At 42.7% G+C, this 20,134-nt stretch overlaps 1 protein-coding gene across 2 annotated transcripts in view; it reads right to left on the reverse strand.

The window, feature by feature from the left end:
- The window catches only part of METTL24 (methyltransferase like 24), a 121,676-nt gene extending 104,579 nt beyond the window's left edge, over nucleotides 1-17,097 (reverse strand). For both annotated transcript variants that reach the window (XM_063666497.1, XM_054490471.2), the window contains exon 1: nucleotides 16,664-17,097. In XM_063666497.1, the coding sequence (XP_063522567.1) occupies nucleotides 16,664-16,981 (318 nt within the window). In that variant the 5' untranslated portion in view covers nucleotides 16,982-17,097. The remainder of the gene's footprint in view (nucleotides 1-16,663) is intronic.
- Between the last annotated feature and the right edge of the window lie 3,037 nt (nucleotides 17,098-20,134).

The raw sequence follows: 20,134 nt of genomic DNA on the forward strand, positions 1-20,134 counted from the left end.
CTATTCAAAAGGACATGCCCTATCATAATTATATAACCAGTTCAAATTTGTTTTTAAGAAATGTAGGACATACTTGAAATCCTAACCGACAAAATTGCTGAAATTAAGCTTTAAGATATATTCGTTCATTTGGAAAATGTCTAAGCAGCCTTAATATCAAACCTAAAATGTATAGTAATCAACATATTTTTCTGAGATCCAGATTTCAGCATAGAGGCAGTCTCAGTACGAGCAGAAAGAACATGAAATCTGACCTCATCTGACCTGGATTATAATCGCAATTTATCTCAATCCAGTAATTTAACCAGATTCCTTCTTGGTGGAATGGAAATAACGTCCATCTCACTCATAAGGCTATGATGAGAATCACTTGGGATAACAACAGAGCAAGCCTTTGTAAGCTGGGAAGAGCTGTCTGAAAGCAAGGTACTGTAACTGCTGTTCCCTTTTTAACTCAAAAGCCCTCCAAAATGCATAGGATGCTTCTTGCACACAAGTTATTAGAATGAGGTGACAACAGTCATCTGGGTGAGAATGAAGGTGAGAAAGAAGGGCCAAGGTAGTTGAAATCCTTAGCAGAACAAGCGCTCCCTTGTATAAGAGGTGCAATGGGCTCACAGCTTCCTGGCTACATCTTTTGAAAACCCCCTGGTGGTCAGTGTCAGTGCTTTGTGCAAACAGCGAATGCACTAGGAGGTCAGCAAGCTCACAGTGATGGCAGCTTGAGGCTCTCTCTGCTCTGGCAAACAGCAAGCTCCTATGTTTCTAATGCAGGGCTGTGTGTATCCGATTCTGCAATGCGTCTGCCATGCCTGGGGAGCTGTTGGGAGAGGGAGCACCATGAAGTTCACCAGCAGCCAGAAGAAGATTCCTGAGAGGCCAAGCCAGGTGCTACCTCGAGAGGCCAGCATGCGGGTTCCACATTTTTGCTGAAGACGCCTGTGCCCACAAGTGAGTACCATCAGGCTGAGGTCCCAGGGTACACTCTCAGTTCATTTCTCTTTATCTGAACCGAGAATATCATGTACTTTCACACCTGTCAGGCATTCCATGGGCTTCTGAGCATTTTTGAAAAACGGAGATATGATTCACATGCCACAAAATTTACTATTTTAAATTTACCATTTCACTGTGGTTTTTAGTATATATACAGCTTGTGCAACTGACACCATTATCTAATTCCAGAATACTTTCATCACCCCAAAAACAAACTCCGTTCCTAGTAGCAGTTGCTTCCCATTCCCCTCTACCCCCAGCCTCTGGCAACCACTAATCTACTTTCTGTCTCTCTAGATTTGCCTATTCTGGACATTTCATTAAAAAGTGAGTAATGCAATATGTGGCCTTTTGTGACTGCTTTTACTTAGCCTTAGGTTTCAAGGTCCATCCATGTTGTAGCATGTATCTGTGCTTCATTCTTTTTATAGCTGAATAAGTCTCCCCTGTATGAGTATACCACATCTTGTGTACCCATTCATCAGCTGATAGGCATTTGGATGGTTTCCAACTTTTGGCTACTATGGATAATGACCCTATGAATAATCATGGGCAAGTTTTGTGTAAACATGTTTTCAGTTATCTTAGGTATATACCTGGAATGCAATTGCTGGGCCATTTCTGGGCACTTTTGAACCCTAAAGTTTATGTCATCACCCTCCGTGTACCCACTTCCATGGCAGACAGAAATAAATATAGTTCATCAGGAACCCCAAAAGCCAAAGGAGAAAATGAAGACAGGTAGAAAGGGAAAAAGGGGTTCCGCATGAAGCAATATGTTGCTGCTCTCAAAGTACCACTAATAATATATTTCCCCTGTACCATAACACAGCAGTAGCCATAGCTAGGATGAGGCGACCAGCACTGGGCCTAAGTTGGCACAATCTTCTTAATAATAAGAACAATGAACATATAATGAGTACTTCCTATGGACAAGGCACTGTGCTGAGCACATTTTATGGATTGTCTAATAGTGGAGAGGAAAGGAGAAACAGGATTATTGAAAACAAACACTCACTGCAGCGAATTCTGCCTTCTGCCAGAGTGGCATAATTCATGTCTAGGACAGGCCTGGAAGGAAAGGGGAAAACAGAGGAAGCTAAATTGCCTGAGGAAAAAAATGACATTTATTTGCTAGAGTCAGGTAGGGAGTAGGGGTGTTGAAGGCTTGAAAATGGAAAAGGGATTGATGTGTAGATAAGAGAAGGCAGGAACAATGGAGCAGGGGCCTAAGAAGAAAATACAGCCTGTAAGAAATTCCAATGGCCAAGAAAACTTTAATCAGTTTTAGTTGATTTCTGTTTTGAACCACGTTGATATTTTCCCTCTTTTCCCTGAGACCTTCAGTAAGGCCTGTGTTGGTGTCACTCTGGAAGATTAGAGAAGTGGGCAGTGCAGAGCAAAGAGGAGACAGCAGTGGCCAGAGGTGAAACACTGAGGTAGCAGCAGAAATTCAAAGAAAGATGACCAGGAAAGGTAAGCCCCATTATTATCAGAATATTGGAGGGAAGAAAAGGTACTGAACTTATAGTACATGGCTCAAGCCATTTTAAATATTAGGGGAAAGGGTGACCCCAGAAGCTGGAAGAGATGAGATCACCTGACCTTCATACTGTAATCTGCCCAACAATGCAATGGTTATGTTATAAAGGTGGGTAACAGGGGGTAGGAGGCAAATCCAAGATTTACCACTTTAATGTTCACTGCATGACAATGGACTCATGACCTTCGAGAGTTTGCGGTGCCATTCCCATAAATGGTCAGAAAGTCCCAAAACATTCTCAGTGCCCTGTGGAAGTCAAGGACTGTTCTCATGCTGCAGATGAAAAAAACTCTAGCACGAGAGTCTCCTGGACATGACTGGGTCCACTGAAGTTTTTCTCACCCACCCTCCTGCAACAGTCACAGCTAAGGGCCCTGAGGCCACTTCTGTAGCAGGGGTTGACAAAAATTTTATGAAAAAAGCCACACAGTAAATACTTTAAACTTTGTGAGCCAAGAAGCAAAATTAAGAATATTATTAATAAATAGGTACTTATATAAAAAGATAAATTTCTACAACTTTTACTGATGAAATTAAAAAAATAATAATTGTGCACAAATTTTAGTAATACAGATCTGTTAATGAGAAGAATGAAATTTACTGATAGCATTTTTTTCCATTGGGGTATATACCTGGAATGTATATACCCCAAGTTAGTGTTTCCCAAGCAATGGGGAAAGGACTCTCTATTCAATAAATGTTGTGGCATAACTGGCTAGCCATATACAGAAGACTGAAACTAGGCCCCTTCCTTGTACCATACACAAAAATCAACTAAAGATGGATTAAAGCCTTAAATGTAAATCCTATAACTATAAAAACTCTGGAAGACAGTCTAGGCAATACTATCTTGGACATAGGAACGAGCAAAGACTTCATGACAAAGATGCCAAAAGCAAACGCAACAAAAGCAAAAATTGACAAATGGGATCTAGTTAAACTTAAGAGCTTCTGCATAGCAAAAGAAACTATCAACAGAGTTAGCAAACAACCTGTAGAGGATGGGAGAAAATGCCTGCAAACCATGCATCTGACATAGGTCTAATATCCAGCATCTATACGGAACTTACATTTTAAGAAAAAAACAGCCCCATTAAAAAGTGGGCAAAGGTCATGAACAGACACTTCTCTAAAGAAGATTTACATGCAGCCAGCAAGCATATGAAAAAAAAAAAAGCTCAATATTACGGATCAGTAGAGAAATGTAAATCAAAACCACAATGAGATACCATCTCACACCAGTAAGAAGGCTATTATTAAAAAGTCAAAAAGTAACAGATGCTGGCAAGGTTATGGAGAAAAGGGAACATTTATACACAGTTGGTGGGAGTGTAAATTAGTTCAACCATTGTGAAAAGCAGTGTGGCGATTCCTCAAAGAGCTAAAAGCAGAACTACCATTCGACGCAGCAAAACCATTATTGGGTATGTACCCAGAGGAATATAAATCATTCTACCATAAAGACACGTGCACGTGAATGTTCATTGCAGCCCTATTCACAATAGCAAAGACATGGAATCAACCTAAATGCCCATCAGTGATAGACTGGATAAAGTAAATGTGGTACCTATACACCATGGACTATTGGGCAGCCATAAAAAAGAATGAGATCATGTCTTTTGCAGGAACATGGATGCAGCTGGAGGCCATTACCCTTAGCAAACTAATACAGGAACAGAAAACCAAATCCCGTATATTCTCACTTGTAAATAGGAGCTAATGATGAAAACTCATAGACACAAAGAAGAGAACAATAGACACTGACTGGGACCTACTTGAGGGTGGAGGGTGGGAGGAGAGAGAGGAGCAGAAAAAATAACTATTCAGTACCAGGCTTAGTACCTGGGTGTCGAAATAATCTGTACAACAAGCCCCCATGACACAAGTTTACCTATATAACAAACCTGCACATGTACCCCTGAACCTGAAACGAAAGTTATAAACAGAACAAAAAACAAAGTTAGTTTTTCCTAACATCAAACTGATTACAAATGTTCATCTGTAGAAACCATTCTTAGCTTATGGGCCATACATAAGCTACATGTGGTTTTCAGCTTCTGTTCTGCAGCCACTGTTACCTGAAGCAAAGTGAATGCTGGGTTATCTGTGTAAAGAGTCTGTAATGCAATACCCTGATTCAGCAATCAGACACCTCAAATGGACTTTGAAGTAGCGCTTGAAAGATCCAGCTGTTCCTCAAACCCGTCAGTCTATATCCAGTGATAGAAACAACCATTCTTTCAGCCAGTATTTCCTGAGAACCTACTATGTGCCAGAACTATCATAGTCACTGGGGATATCACAGTGAGTAAGACAGATGAGCTCCCTGCCTTCATGGGGGATGAGACTGCAAACAAAAGTTAAAGCAAGAAAAAATTGTCAGAGAGCGGTAATGCTATGGAGAAAATAAGAGACTATATTGGAGGAGTAGGGATAGTGAGCTACTTCCGGTGACACAGTGTAATAAGCAGTTCCTTTGTCCCTAAATTATTCTCTCTCTCTTTTTTTTTTCAGTTTAATTTTTTTTAATTTTATTATTATTATACTTTAAGTTTTAGGGTACATGTGCATAATGTGCAGGTTAGTTACATATGTATACATGTGCCATGCTGGTGTGCTGCACCCATTAACTCGTCATTTAGCATTAGGTATATCTCCTAAAGCTATCCCTCCCCCCTCCCCCTACCCCACAACAGTCCCCAGAGTGTGATGTTCCCCTTCCTGTGTCCATGTTTTTTTTTTTTTTTTTTTTTTTTTTGAGATGGAGTCTCACTCTGTCACCCAGCAGGCCGGAGGGCAATGGCACGATTTTGGCTCACTGCAACCTCCACCTCCCGGGTTCAAGCGATTCTCCTGCCTCAGCCTCCCAAGTAGCTGGGATTACAGGCATGTGCCATCACGCCCAGCTAATTTTTGTATATTTAGTAGAGACAGAGTTTCACTATGTTGGTTAGGCTGGCCTCGAACTCCTGACCCCAAGTGATCCACCCACCTCAGCCTCCCAAAGTGCTGGGATTACAGGCGTGAGTCAGCACACATGGTCATCAATCCTTTTTTTCAATCAGACATTTGTATTTTTTCCAGTATGATGGAGGTGAAATAGAAATCTCACTGTGTTTTGATTTTCTTCCCCTTATTAATCATCGTTATATGTAAATATATATATTTTTTGACCTTTCAGGTTTCCTCTTCTATTAATCCCTGACTGATTTCTTGTTTATTTTTCTGTTCAGTTTTCTTTTTCACTTTGATGGCGTTCTTTTAAAATTTTGGATATTGATCCTTTATTGGTGCTATACATTGCAGATATCCTTGCCCAGACTATGACTTGTCTTTTAACTTTGTAGTGCCTCTTGTTTACAAGATTTTAATTTTTATCTGGTAAAGAATCCACTGTATATGAGAATTGGTTGTTAGCTCCCTTCTCAGCAGGCAAATATAGAAAAAAGCATGGATTTTAAGTATAAACCTTCACTTCATCCCTTATAGCTGTGTCTTGCCCAAATTTATTAAAGTGTTGAGCCGTGACTTCCCTGTCTGCAAAATGAGAACAATTCCTACCTCACGGTTTTGTTTTGAGAATTAAATGAAAAAATATATGCAACTCTCCTAGTACAGTAGGCCCCTCCTACCCCACTCTTAAATTATAAGCTGCTTGAAGGAATTATATTCCACATAAAACCATGTGCAACACTGATACTTAGACTTTATTGTGTTGACTGAGTTTATCTTTAAAATGCATATAAAGTATCAAGTATAATAATATGCACTTAATTGACTAAAATGTGGAAGACAAGACCAGAAAAACAATTTAGCAATTAGCTTTTTAACCCACAATTGCCCCAACTGGCCTCTCTTGAACTAAAGAGGTAACAGAGTGGTAGTAAGTGACCCAGTTAATAGGAAATTTGTAAACATTCTTTTGAGGGAAAATGGTATTTCAAAAGCCTGAAATCCCATTTATACTGTCAATCCTACTATGGACCAAAATCATTGAACTGCATGTTGTAAAAAATATTTGTAATTAGTTTTGAAAGGAAAAAAAATCACAAACTAATGTGAACAATAAGCCTTAACAATTTCATAATAAATGAGTTATATGGGGAATACATTTATAATACAAACACTAACAAAAATGTACTAGTTATGGCTAGCTTTTATTTCAGATTAAAAAGAAAAATTCCAACTCCTCTGATCCCTGAGCATATTATATATGCATTACATTTCAAGAATAATAAAATAAATATTTAAAATTGCAATGAATATTGGGCTTTACCCACCACAAGCACACACATCTATACATTTTTGTTACTCACAGGCCAGTGCCCCAGCTGGAAACACAAGGCTGAACATAGACCATATTCACTGACTGAACTCTTTCCATGTGAACACCTGCAAGGTGCTTTCACCTACCTGCTCTCATTTCATCTTCACAACAACCCTGTGAGTTAAATATTAGTAACTTTTTTTCAAAGGAAGAAACTCAAGTTCAGAGAGGATATGCCACTTGTCCATATGCACTAAGCAAGGGAGCAGAATTTAAACTGCTGACTACAAGTATGAAAATATGAGCCCATCTTATAGATGAAGCTGCACCATACTGAAGTATTTTCATGAAATTTGTAAAACCATGTAAACAGGACTCCTAGATCCCATGTATTACTTCCACTGACTTCTCCCATATGCTACTCCCGAAACTGCTGAAGGAAGAGGCCCCCTTCTATGGCCTAATTACTCTGAGCTCAATGAGCATGCATTTTGCTAATCAGGATTTTTAAGTGATTGTGCTCTAGTCAAAGTACATGAAAAATAAACTAAAATGACTTGCTGTCGCATTGTGCACAATAGCAAATGCTATAAAACACGAATATTGCCTCTGATTTGGGGACGGATTCTGAAAACATGTTTGGAAGTTGTTCAACCAGCTCCAACTAAAAATGAGTAAGTGATGGCCGTGAAGATGGACTGACTTGGAGTTTGATTCATCTCATCAGAGGCCTTTGGCCCATTTACACTCATGGCTTTATTTATTCAAATAATTTGCTTTATTCCACCCCCCTACAGAAAAAGACCAGCAGACCATCATTCCACCCCTGCCCTGTGCAAAGAACCTAACATAAACAATGTCAACAAGAATCATTGCATTTAACAAACTCCAGGATGCACCACGGCACTGTTTGTAAGATGTAAATGGAGTCTTGTTTTATTTCACTGTTCTGCTAAATTCAGGTGTCTGCTTCATTTTAGATCTCGGTCCCCTGAAAAAAGGCTCCCGTGAGGTATTCAGTACTGTCAAATGTGCAGATTCAGTGAGGCATCCCAAACAGCGAATGTGAAACATGACCTAGACGATGTCCATTTAGACACGGATGATTGAAGGGTTACTATACTGTGGTGACCGCTGGCATTGCTTGCCACCAACTCTCTGACTATGGCACACAGCAGGATGGTCCCTCTAGCATTGGGTGGGACTGAGCAACTGGCTCTGACCATTGGATTGTGAGCAGAAGCAATGTGTGTTGCTTCCAGGCTAGAGCTTTTAATAATGCCATGCAAAGATCCTCCAGAGCATTCACCCCTCTGCCAAGGTGACCAGCAATGTTCCAGATGGCAGCCACACTGCTAGCCTGGGGTCTAGAGAGATGCAGTGACGGCACAGAGCAGCACCCCACACCCGCAACAGATATCTGGCACAAGCAAGAAATAAACCTCTGCTAGCATGAGTCCGGAGCATTGTTTGTGACCACAGCATAAACTGGCCCCTCCCACCCAATGCCTCAGGCACATGGTGCCATGAAAAAGGGCTTGGTGTTGCTTAAATTGAGTTGATCTAGTAATAAGTTAGCAGATTGGTGTAATTTAGTATCTGAAGTAAAATGTTATTATCCCATCAGGGAAAGGTCCTTCAGCCCATAGTTCACTTGGGCCCTGATCACCATGTTCCAAAATCTGTATTAAATAGACCTAAGCAAAATTGAAAAGGAAAAGTTACAGTTGTAACCTTCCAAACTGCCAGCTCTAATTTATTGGTCTGCCAAGGTTCTTAGTTGTAAACAATAGAAACTACTCTGGCTAGTTAAGCAGAAAAGGATTGATCAAAGATTTATTAGCTTACAGAATCTCAAGGGCAGGAACACCACCTCCAGACATGCCAGTGTAGATGACATAGCTTCACTGCTGGGCATGGACACCACCCTGAGCTCTGGATGCCTCTGATAGAACCTCGGCCACTGAGCTACTCTGTGGCCCTCGTGCCACCTACTTTGCATCTGTAGGGTACAATCCAAACTCTCATGCAGGTGTGTCTAAATGGTGACGCCTAGGTCACATGAATGCACTTTGGGTGGGCAATTATTTTTTGTTTTGTTTCTTAGAAAGGCAGAGAATTCCTTACACACAGGAAAGATATTCAAAGGTGTGACCAAAAAGAATAGTAAATACTCACTATATCTGTGGTAGTGCCTAATATGGATAACTAAGGTCTTCAGTGCTCATTTTAGTCATAATCAACTTCCAGAGCTTTCCTGGTCCCTGCAGCTCTTCTTTTTCTCTCCAGGAGGGTTTCAATCAATCCCTGTTTGTACTAGTTTCAGTTGGGTCTGCCACTTGCAACCCAGAGAGTCCTAACTGATACAGAAATAATCATGCATTAAAGAATTCCAGGCTAGCCAGTTGCAAGGGGGGCTGTGAATATTCAGATGCCCTGAAGAAATTTTCAGATTTTTTTTTCCTGCAAGGTAACTATGCATGACAGAAAAAAAAAATAAAAATAAAAGAATATGAGACTCTAAGTTTGGTTTGAGAACCCTAATTGGGATCATGGGCTAAATACTGATACTTACGTTCTCCACTCTAAAAGTCCTCGAAATGGGGGCCGGGTGCGGTGGCTTACAACTGTAATCCCAAAACTTTGGGAGGCCAAGGTAGGAGGATCACTTGAGCCCAGCAGTTCAAAGCCAGCCTGGGCAACATAGTGAGACCTTGTCTCAATAAAATAAAATAAAATAAAATAAAAAATTAGACCAGGCGCAGTGGCTCACGCCTGTAATCCCAGCAATTTGAGATGCTGAGGCGGGCAGATCACTAGGTCAGGAGTTTGAGACCAGCCTGGCCAACAGAGTGAAACCCCATGTCTACTAAAAGTACAAAAAATTAGCTGGGCATGGTGGCAGGCGCCTGTAATCCCAGCTACTTGGGAGGCTGAGGCAGGAGAATCGCTTGAACCCAGGAGGCGGAGATTGCAGTGAGCCGAGATCGCGCCACTGCACTCCAGCCCGGGTGACAGTGCTGTAGTACCAGTTACTTGGGAGGCCCAAGTTGGGAGGTCGAGGCTGCAATGAGCCATGATCGCACCACTGCACTCCAGCCTGGGCAACAGAGTAAGACCCTGTCTCTAAAAAAATAAACAAATAAGTAAAAAATTAATCAATGTCTTCACAATAACTTTTTACTTTAAAAAATAATACATATACATAGATCTTGTAGGCATATATTCACTAAATTAAAAATGTCAGTAGTATATCCAAGGTGCCAACTTATTGCCAATGCTACTTGGAAATAAGGCTATCTATAAGACTACATGTAGACAGAGAAATAGTTAATGTTTAAAGAAAGACAGAGCTAGCTAGATAGGTATAGACATATGTATATTCACACACACACACATTGATGTTAGGGTCTAGGATTAGTAAAACCAAAACTACCCTATACTCTCTTTCTAGGTGCTCAAGTCCAAGGGTTGGTTGAAATAATAGAATAAAATATGAGAAAAACAAAAACCTAAGGGCAAAACTGCATAAAAATTATACCGAATACCTAAGGCATGCCAAGGACTTGACTTCTTAGGGTAACTTAAAGTTTCTCTTTTCTCTAAGAATGGCTTCCAGGATAGGGCAGGCGCCCTTGGCCTTTGTTTAGGTCAAGTGGCCTGAGCCGGCTGATCCGGGGTGAATATCAAAGAGACCAAGCCCTGGAATCCAGTGAGGTGACCTGTATTATAATAGCACTTGAGGGAGAAGATCAAAGAATTCAGAAAGCTGGGATTTCCATAGCAGCCCTATTCCTTCTCTCTTCCACATGGCAGTCATTAACTCTTCCTCCAATTCAGTGAGAAATCCCAAGGTTTCCCAATAAATTTAATTCTAAAAAAATTTAATTGTTAATTGTTATAGGCACATATAGTTGTTTATTCTTTAATGCTTTTTTCTTCCTTTTTTGTTTAAGTTAGGCTAGAGCCCAGTTCCTGTTTATAACCAAAAGAATGTTAGATTAACTAAGTCTATTCCCCTACGATATTACCCTCCCCAGTATCCAGCTCCAGCCTTAGGTAACTCATCTTCCTTAATGGGAGCAATTTAAAAGGACCTTTGGCTTTTCTGAACCTAGTAGTCACGTGCCACGCTGTCACTGAGCTTAGCAACCTTAGCCTTGATTGTCACTTTTTAGGAAAATAATTGCTCATTTTAACAACCTCTGGTTTATAGTTGTAACTTCAAATGCCTTCAGAGATCAGACAGGTGAGGTAAATGGAGAGAATGGTGAGCTGGACCTCACTAGACTCACTATATGCCCCATATAAAGATATTTATGTTCAAATACTTAAAACACTGTGTGGTTCAAATAAAATTTGTGGGCCAAATTTACCTCCTGAACTGTCAACTAGCAACCCACCTTGCTAGTGGTTTATATTACATATGGGTCTAGATTATAAGGCTCTTAAAATTCAATTTTCATTGAATTATTTGAACAGGATAAAAATGCTTCTTGCCCAGCAAATTTTCCTATCTTTTTTTTTTATCAGAATATAAGACATTAATGGAGCTAATGTGAGGTATCTAGAGGACACAAGTGGTGTTTTTAAAAGAAGCTTATCAATGCTGGTAGATTCCTGCCTCAGTGTGTGTCCCATGGTAAGTGAAACAGGCTCATGTTACTTTCTATGAACCACAGAACAAAGCATGCCAAACTCCTTAGAAACACAAGGACTCCAAAAGTATTACAGCACAGATGGAAAAACTCAAATGCCTACCCTTGACAGTCTTTGGTTTAACTACTTGACCTGATTCTCTTCACTGACTAAAAAGGAAATCCAATTCTATTTGAGAAAACTGACAAGACATTTTTTTCCTTGGAGAAAATGGACTGGGACAAATTACACACAAAAAGCTGAAATCTCCACAAAAAGCTGAAATCTCCACCACCAGTGGTTGAAAAACAATCGAGCCTCCATTAGCAGTTCCTTTGCCCACAGAATGCTCTCTGAGGAACTACCGGGTTTGGAAAAAGTGCAGGCCTCTATTCTTCATCCACGACACATCAAAGTTGTAATAAAAACCCGCTTTTCTTTGTGCAACTAAGCAACTGCTATTTCACACCCACATATTGCTGGAGCTTATTCAATTACCCTTAATGACTTTGTTTGAAATGAAAATGCTTTGCCTCCTAAGGACAGTGTGAGAGGACTGATTAATGTTGCTCCCTGAAGAACAGAAGTGTAGGTACACAGGCAAAAACCTGAGGAGCTAGAAACTACTGCTGGGCCATGTTTCACGAGCAATTCAAACCTACCATCAAGTATTTTGTAAAGAATAAGGACTCTTAAGGCAGTTGGACATATCAGGGGGCATCCCATACCATTTTTCCTCTTTCTTCTTGATGACAATCACAGAATTAGAAAACTAAGAAGATGACAAGAAGTGAGAAAGAAAAACCAAATTTTGCCATATGGTTTTTCAGGAGAAGAGGAAACAGTTCTTTTTTTTTTTTTTTCCACCTGACACATGGTTCCAAAGGATCTGTAACTAACGAACCAAGCCAGCACATTGCTGGGTTCTGGAGCTCTGTGACTCAGAAGTCACTTTTCTATCCAACATATTAAATGTCAAGTAAAATATATCCGATAAGAGAGATGAAATTTTTTTGGGAAGCTTGGCCACTGAGTGAGTGTCTCTCTTTTGCAAATGGGCCCTGTATGTTGCATCTGTCTTTTAGGTGGATTGCCAACCTATAAGAGATAAAACATCCACCCAAGAGCTGCATTAAAAAGCATAAATCATGAAGACCATATCTAGTCCTCTATAAATCCCTTCAAAAAGAACTTTATCCGTAATCATAGTAAAGGTCTGTTTCATTTAAGAAAGAAAAAAAACCCAAACAGAAACACATGCAGATAGAAAACAGAGAGAAGATAAAAGAATCACAGTGGTATTTTTATGCATGCATAGTTTGCAAAATTTGGAGATGAAGAGTCCCGACAGAATGCTTAAAGAATCTGTACTACACAAGAATATATAGGTTCCAGGGTGGGCATAATCAAAAAGGGCAGTATTTATCCATCATCTGTCATTGGCTCTCATTTCACAAAGCTTGAAGATTAGAACCCCTGATGTCAAAAGATCGGAAAATATTTAGAGCGAGCTCTTGCATGGCTCCGTGAAGAAGGGGACAAGGAAAGAAAGAATTATATGAGGACTACACTTCACTACTCTTTTTTATAGCAGATTGTTTTCTTTAAGAGGGGCATAAGCTGTGATTAAAGTGGCAGAATTTTGGTGCCTCTAACACCTGGAATGGAAGCAGACTAACAAGAAATACTTGGCAATCCAATTATTTCATGCAGGTTTTCATCTACCCAGAAAGCTGTCCTCAAAATAGAATGGAACTTTTTCTCCTTTATCAATCTGGGAGGTGCCTGGAGCAAAGTAACCAAGAACCTAAGAATATTGTTGATCAGTATTCTCAACAAACAAAATCTAAATACACTGTGATCCAAGGAGTTTAACAAATAGTTTCCTAATTTTATTTCAATTACTTAATGGTACATTCAGCTTATATTACACTGCTGTCTTGATGTGAGGCAGAAAAGAAACAAGACTTGTCCCCAGAGAGATATGGGGTTATTGAGCTTTGTTCCCAGAAGTGGGAGGATGGATTAGATAACTGATCTTTCTATAGTTTTAAGGAATATTTTAATTCAACTGTGAAATAATGGGAGAATAAAACAAATTCAACATCAGCACTATCTAGGGATTTGGGGAGGTTAGATGTATATCCTGAAAATAATACCTAGCGAGAAGGAAATCTAAGAAAATTTTTACCTTAGGAGGCTAAAAATTTAATATTTTAGAAATAGCAAAAGGCCCATTTATTTCTTATAAATTTTTAACCAAAGACATTTACAGTTACTGAATAGGCTGAAATAGTAAGATTCTTATACTTTCACATACTGGGGTCTCAGGAGTAAACATTTACTAGGGGTCACTATGGGAAATGCAATCCTTCCCATCAAGAACAACTGTGGAGACAAAACATTCCATCCGAAATGGATTATCAGGCCTAAACTTGTACAAAGCAATGCACAAATCAGACTCTTTCTGTTGTCATTCCGAGTGGGGGAGCAGCAGGGTTGCTATGGGAAGGTTTCTGGGCTATGAACCCTGACCTGAGGAATGTCCAAGGATGAAAAGGGTAGCAGTCATAAGAAAGGGGGATGAGGCCTTGCAGGTAGAGGAGTCAGCATAAGCCACCTTTGTAGGTTACAGTGAATGACGTTTGGAGACTGGCTGAGGCTAAAAACCTGGGGCAGACTGTAGAAAGCAAAGCTACCATTATTGAGAGCTAAACATGCCAGGCACAAAGCTAAACATTTCCTTTAATTTTTTCCCTAATTTAATTGTAATAAAACTGAGCCCCAGGCCACAGGCTCGGATTGCTTCTCTTTGTTAGACACACTCACTTCCTAGATGACCACATACGATCTCTGTTTTAGTGCCACTTGTACTTGGATGATTCTCAAATCACCACCTTCAGCCTGGACATCTCCTCCAAGCTCTGGACTCACACGTCTGGTTGCCTATTTGACATTTTCACATGCATGCCTGAAGGATATCTTAAACTGAATTCCTGCTTTCCATCTATCCCCCAAACAAAACAAACAAGAGAGAAATAACTGCTCCTCCTCATCCACCTTCCAAACACATCCAGAAACCAACCACTTCTCACCACCTCCACACCTACCACAGCAAGCCACCCCCATCTCCAGCCTGAATCACTGTGGCAGCCTCCTAGCTCCTAGCAGGGATGGGTGTGAACCTCCACTCCAGTGCTCTACTGAGTCTATGCATTCCAAACCTGTCCTTTGTAGGACAGGCTCCAGCCATCAGTACTGTCGTTTGAGGTACAGACAAAGAGTTAAGAGTACTTATTTGACAGGTGACAGCAGAAACAACAGATGCTGAGTGAATCTAAAAGGAAAACTGCAGGAAGGGGTTGAGGGTGTCAAAGATGGGACATTTGAGGACATCCAGAGGGGAATAAAAGAAGCCCCACTCTTAAGAAACATCACACTGTTGGCCAGGCGCAGTGGCTCATGCCTGTAATTCCAGCACTTTGGGGGATTGAGAAGGGTGGGTCACTTGAGGTCAGGAGTTCGATACCAGCCTGGCCAACATGGTGAAACCCCATCTCTATTAAAAATACAAAAATTAGCCCGGCGTGGTGGTGCACGCCTGTAATCCCAGCTACTCGGTAGGCTGAGCCAGAAGAATCGCTTGAACCCGGGAGGCGGAAGTTGCAGTGAGCCAAGATCAAGCCACTGTACTCCAGCCTGGGCGACACAGCAAGACTCTGGCTCAAAAAAAAAAGAAAAAAAAGAAAAGAAAGAAACATCACATTGTAAGTCAAATATGTCCCCCGCCTTGAGCAGCCTTTCTTGACTCCCCAGGCAGAGCTGAAGGCCTCAATTACAGGATTGGAAATCACCGGATGCCTCTGCTAAGAGCCTCCCCCACGAGAATCTGAACTCGTTTTGTGCCTCCAGCACCAGATGCCTACCTGGTAAGCCCTTGGCAAAACTCTGCTGAATGTTTAACATGGTATCATGGACAGTGAATTAGGAACTTGGAGAAGAAGTGGCTGCTTTCTTCTGGAAGAGCTAATCAAGACTTTACACAGGAGGTGAGGTTTTCGAGACAGAAAAAGGTATTTCAGTTTATCCAGGAAGTTAGCACGATGGCCCAGCAAGGAACAGCAGTGGTGTGGAAAGACGGAGGGCGAGGCCCGAAGGAAGCGAGGAAGGGAAGCCCGGCAGGAGTGCTGGGTTGTGGTGCTAAAAAGTAAGCTAGCACTGGGCAGCCAAAGACAGCAGCGAGGCAAAGGAAGAGTTGTTCCCTCCCCTCCAGGACCGGTGATGGGAAGCGGGGTGGAGGTTGGGGTGGATCTCTAAAAGAAACGAGGAATAGCCGGGCAACGGAAAGTAGTTGCTTTGGAAAACGTGGTTGAGGCTGGAAGCAGGAGTTGATGGGTAAAAGGATGAGGAGAGCTCATACCTGTAGTTCTTTTCATTTCCATGTACGACGCAAATTACCGAGCTCCAAAAAGGAGATGAGCCCAAAACCTTAACAATCAGAGGCTAAAACTGGACTAATCAATGAGGTATGAGCCAAGAAGTTAATGAGGTAGGAGGTACAACACGGTTGAGAGTTATAAGACAAACCCAGGTTATTACTTGGGTCCTCGAGGATCCAATTAACTTCTCATTAAGTGGGGCTGGGTGCTCGGCTTCTCAACTGGCGCCAGCCTCCCAGCCCCCAGCCAACGCCTGGAATGGGACTCGAGGAAATTCGGCCAGCTGGTGGATCTTCAGCGAGATGAAGGCAGTGGCGTGGACAGGCCATTCACGGCGATACCCACCCAACTCTGTCCAGGCCTTAAGCGGAAGGCTGGGAGCAGCACAGCACATCAATGGCAGCCGCAACGCCTTCTTTCCCTTTCCTTTTCCCTGCCTATCACGCAAACCCTCCCCTACTAAAGTGTACCCTCCGTGAGAACAGGGCTCCGTCCTTCTTCACGGGATGCGCGGAGCCTAGAAGGGCGCCCGGCCACGGCGACGCCCAACAAGTACTGGCTGAATAGTGAATGAACTCCGCTTGGCTGCACTTCAGTTTTTCTGGGCACTGAAAGATGCGACCCGTGGAGCCGCCTAAGAGAGCACAGGGGGAAGAGAAGAAGCGGAAGCCTCCGGAGGTCCCAGCGAGGCGGCCTGCAGGACCTGAGCGCCGGGCTCCGTAGCGCGGTCGGGAGGGGGCTTCTGGTCCCAGGCCCAAGACCGACCGCTTTGCAACTAACCTTCCGGCGGGGGCGCCCGCGCGGGGCACAGCAGCCAGGCTCCGGCGTCCCGCTCCCGCCGCCCCCCGGCGGCGCCCGGCGACCGCTGCGCACGTAGGTCACCTGCCTCCTGCTGGCGCCGCGCGGCTGGCCCGGCGCGGGCGGCAGGTGCGGTCCAGGTGGCCGCCAGGCCGGGCCTGACGGGGCGCTGCGAGCGGGGAACCCGGGCCCGGCGCGCCGCAGCTCTGCGCAGAGCCGCAGGCCGAGCAACAGCGCGGCCCCGAGTAGACACCGGCGCAGGGCGCCGCAGCCCCTCCCGGGCGGCCTCTCCCAGGCCATGGCGCTACGCTCGGGGTCCCGCGGGCCGCGCCTGGCCGGCAGCAGGGATGTAGCCCCGCAGGCCGGAGCGGCCAACTGTGGGAACTCCCCCGCGGGCCGGGGCGCGGGCTCGGACCCGCCTCCCTCCCTCCCGACCGAGGAAGCCCCGGCGTAACCTTATCCTGCCCTGCCGAGCGCGCCCCGCCGCTGGAAGGGTGGTGGGCCGAGCGCGGTCACAGGGGGCCCTCTCCGCACCTCCGGAGGTGCCAGGGCCCGGCTGTGCAGGGTCCCTCAAGAGGTGCCCTCCGCCCCGGCCTCCAAAGCCTGACGGAGCTGAAAGACATAGGGCCAGAAAAAGCGCATTCCTAACGGGATCCCGGGCCATAACTTCATTTTCTGATATTAGCGTTGTTGGAGAAACACAGGAGGAGGGTAGGTGAGCATACAAGGAACAGTCAAGCAGTTTGCACCATTAAGCACAATATAAAAATAAATAGCACTTATGCCCGGGCTTACAACTTCTCTCTCTCTCTCAAGAAAGAAAGGGATTGGGGGGCGAAGAGAATAGCACTCAATGCAGAATAATCAAATTAGAGTTATTCTATCTCTAAATTCTGCCTGAAGCCAATTCGTGCTTTCTTTCCGTGTTATGAAATGTGTGGGGGTGAAGAAGAGGAGGGAAAAAGCCAGCTAAGACATCTGACAGCGGGTTGGTGGGGAGGGGGGAGAGAGAACAGAAGTTACCATGGCATGATGTAAATCAAATTAATTTAGCTCCAAACACACACCTCCCTGCTGTCTCGCAGAAATACAGAGGGACAAATTTATCTTTCGGCAAAATGCTCCCCAGCTGGTATTTCCATCACTACCTTGACCTTAATTAATCAGACTGAACTCTCACAGCCTGAAGTCCAGTGGTGGATGTTCCATTTTCAATTGTTAGTAGAATCCTTTCCCACAACCCATTTGGGGTGGGTTTGGGTTTTAGGTTTGAGTTTGGGTTTAGATTTTTTTAAGCTGTAGTCACTTTTCGTTTTCTCCTTGCTTTACTCTTGCATTTTCCATGCTTCCATGGGAGACTGCGCCTGCAGACCTATCTTCTTCCCCCGTAACAGCCTACAGCATGGACAAGAGAGAACAAATATGGGGCCCTACCCCCCTGCCCTTTTGAATGTTGGGTATTTTCCGTAGGGAACCCTCGTCTTTAAAATCCTCTTCTCTTCCTGGTTTAAGAAAGACCCGGTTTATTCCCTGCTAGTGAACAAAGCACTTGGGCTGTTTCTCTACATTTAACAAAATATCTCCACCCAATCTAGTCCACCCCCTGGCCACACCAGATCCTCAGGCTCCTGAACGTTCCATTAGGATTGACTTTTTGCTTTTTTCTTAGATGAGTTCAGGGGATATTGCAGATGGGTTCTATTTTAACAAATTTAAACAAGTACGAGTTTTTCCTTACACAAACTGAGAGCCAGCCTCACATCCTGTGACTATTTACTTGAACTGTGTTTGAACCAGGACCCTGCCGTTCAAGCACTGTGAGACTTTCAACAAAGTACTGGACCTCTCTGAGTTTCCGTTTTCCCGTGAATAAACAGATCTATATATATGGCAGGATTATAAATGTTGCATAAAATATTATATGTTTCATGCCCAAATAATACCTGGCTCACAGAAGGGTCTCAATAGTAATTATTTTGTTATTTACCGTGAAAATCCTGGATGTTGTCATGAAAAACAAAAGGTAAGCATTGATTCCAAAGTGGGCAAAGATAAAGTATAAGGAAATTTACAAATAATTTACACAGTATTCTCTGGAATTCAGAGTACCCAATAATTTCAAGAAAATAACAATTAATCAAGAAACGAACTCTGTTAAATTGTATAAGGCTCTTTAAGACAGAGTTTGTAGGGTGCTTGATAAACCTGGATTGGTAATATCTGATGTAGACTTTGCTGGAAGTTTTATTTTCTATGCAGTCAACACAGTGCCGCTGACTAGAGAAGTCATATTTTGAAGATCATGGTGCCACTAGTGCGTACGCTCTGCTCCTCTGTTGAGTTTCTCTCTGGGGGTGGGAGGGGAAGCATAAGCACTCTCCTATATTATTAAAATGGGGATATTTAATAAGACTCTGGGCTGGGGGTGGAGGATGGAGTGGGGGTGCATACAAAACAGTGTAGTTCTTGAAGAGAATGGGCAGGATGACCTCATATTTTCCTTTATCTCATTTCTACAGTTCTCTAATATGTTTTCATTATGGAAAAAATTCAAATTACATGGAATATTTAAATAGCCTTTTATCTTTTGCAGTTGTGTTTATGTCTATGTGTTTATTACTAATAAAAAAGAACTGTTTATATGTATATAGCATCAATTTTCTGGAAGAAATCTATTTTTAACTTCCACACAGTATTTTCCTGTGTGGTGGATGATAATGAATAGTAAAATGGGTCAGTCTGTGGGCTGAAGAGGCAAATCTAATGGATCACTGTTGTAGCTGACAAGCAATCTTTCATTCACGACCTTTGCTTTTCTTATAGAGTTGAACTTGTCTCAGTCCTTTCTGGATGTGTCTCAAAAATGCAGATAATCATTAACCACTGTGTCATAGGTTGGTTAATTAAACAAGCAGGTCAGTAAACCACAATAGCGGCTTTCATCAGATCACAAATTACATCCTCCTAGAGGTTTTAGCCAGAAAAATGCGTGAAACAGAACATTTCTAATCTCCTAAACAACATGCATTTCAACTTGGACACCTGCTGTAGTGCATTGATTCTCAACCAGGGTTGGTTTTGCCTCCCAGGGGACATTTGGCAACGTCTGAAGATGTTTTTGGTTGTTACCACTGGAGGATGCTACTGGCGTCTAATGGCTACCTATTAGACTAGGGATGCGGCTAAGCCTCCTCCAATGCAAAAGATAGCCTTCCACGACAAAGACTTGTCCAGCCCAGAATGTCAGGAGAGCCCAAGTTGAGAAAACCTGCTGTAACTATAGATGCCAATGTGGCCATTTTAAATTATAGACTGTCCAAAGAGAAAACAGAGCCGACAGTATCCTCACCTTCATCAAGTGGTTATTTATATCTCACAATGTGACATACCCAGTGTGTTAGTCCTTTTTTGTGTCACTATAAAGAAATACCTGAGGCTAAGTAATTTATAACA

This window comes from Pongo pygmaeus, chromosome 5, assembly GCF_028885625.2.
Source record: "Pongo pygmaeus isolate AG05252 chromosome 5, NHGRI_mPonPyg2-v2.0_pri, whole genome shotgun sequence".
Lineage (NCBI taxonomy): Eukaryota > Metazoa > Chordata > Mammalia > Primates > Hominidae > Pongo > Pongo pygmaeus.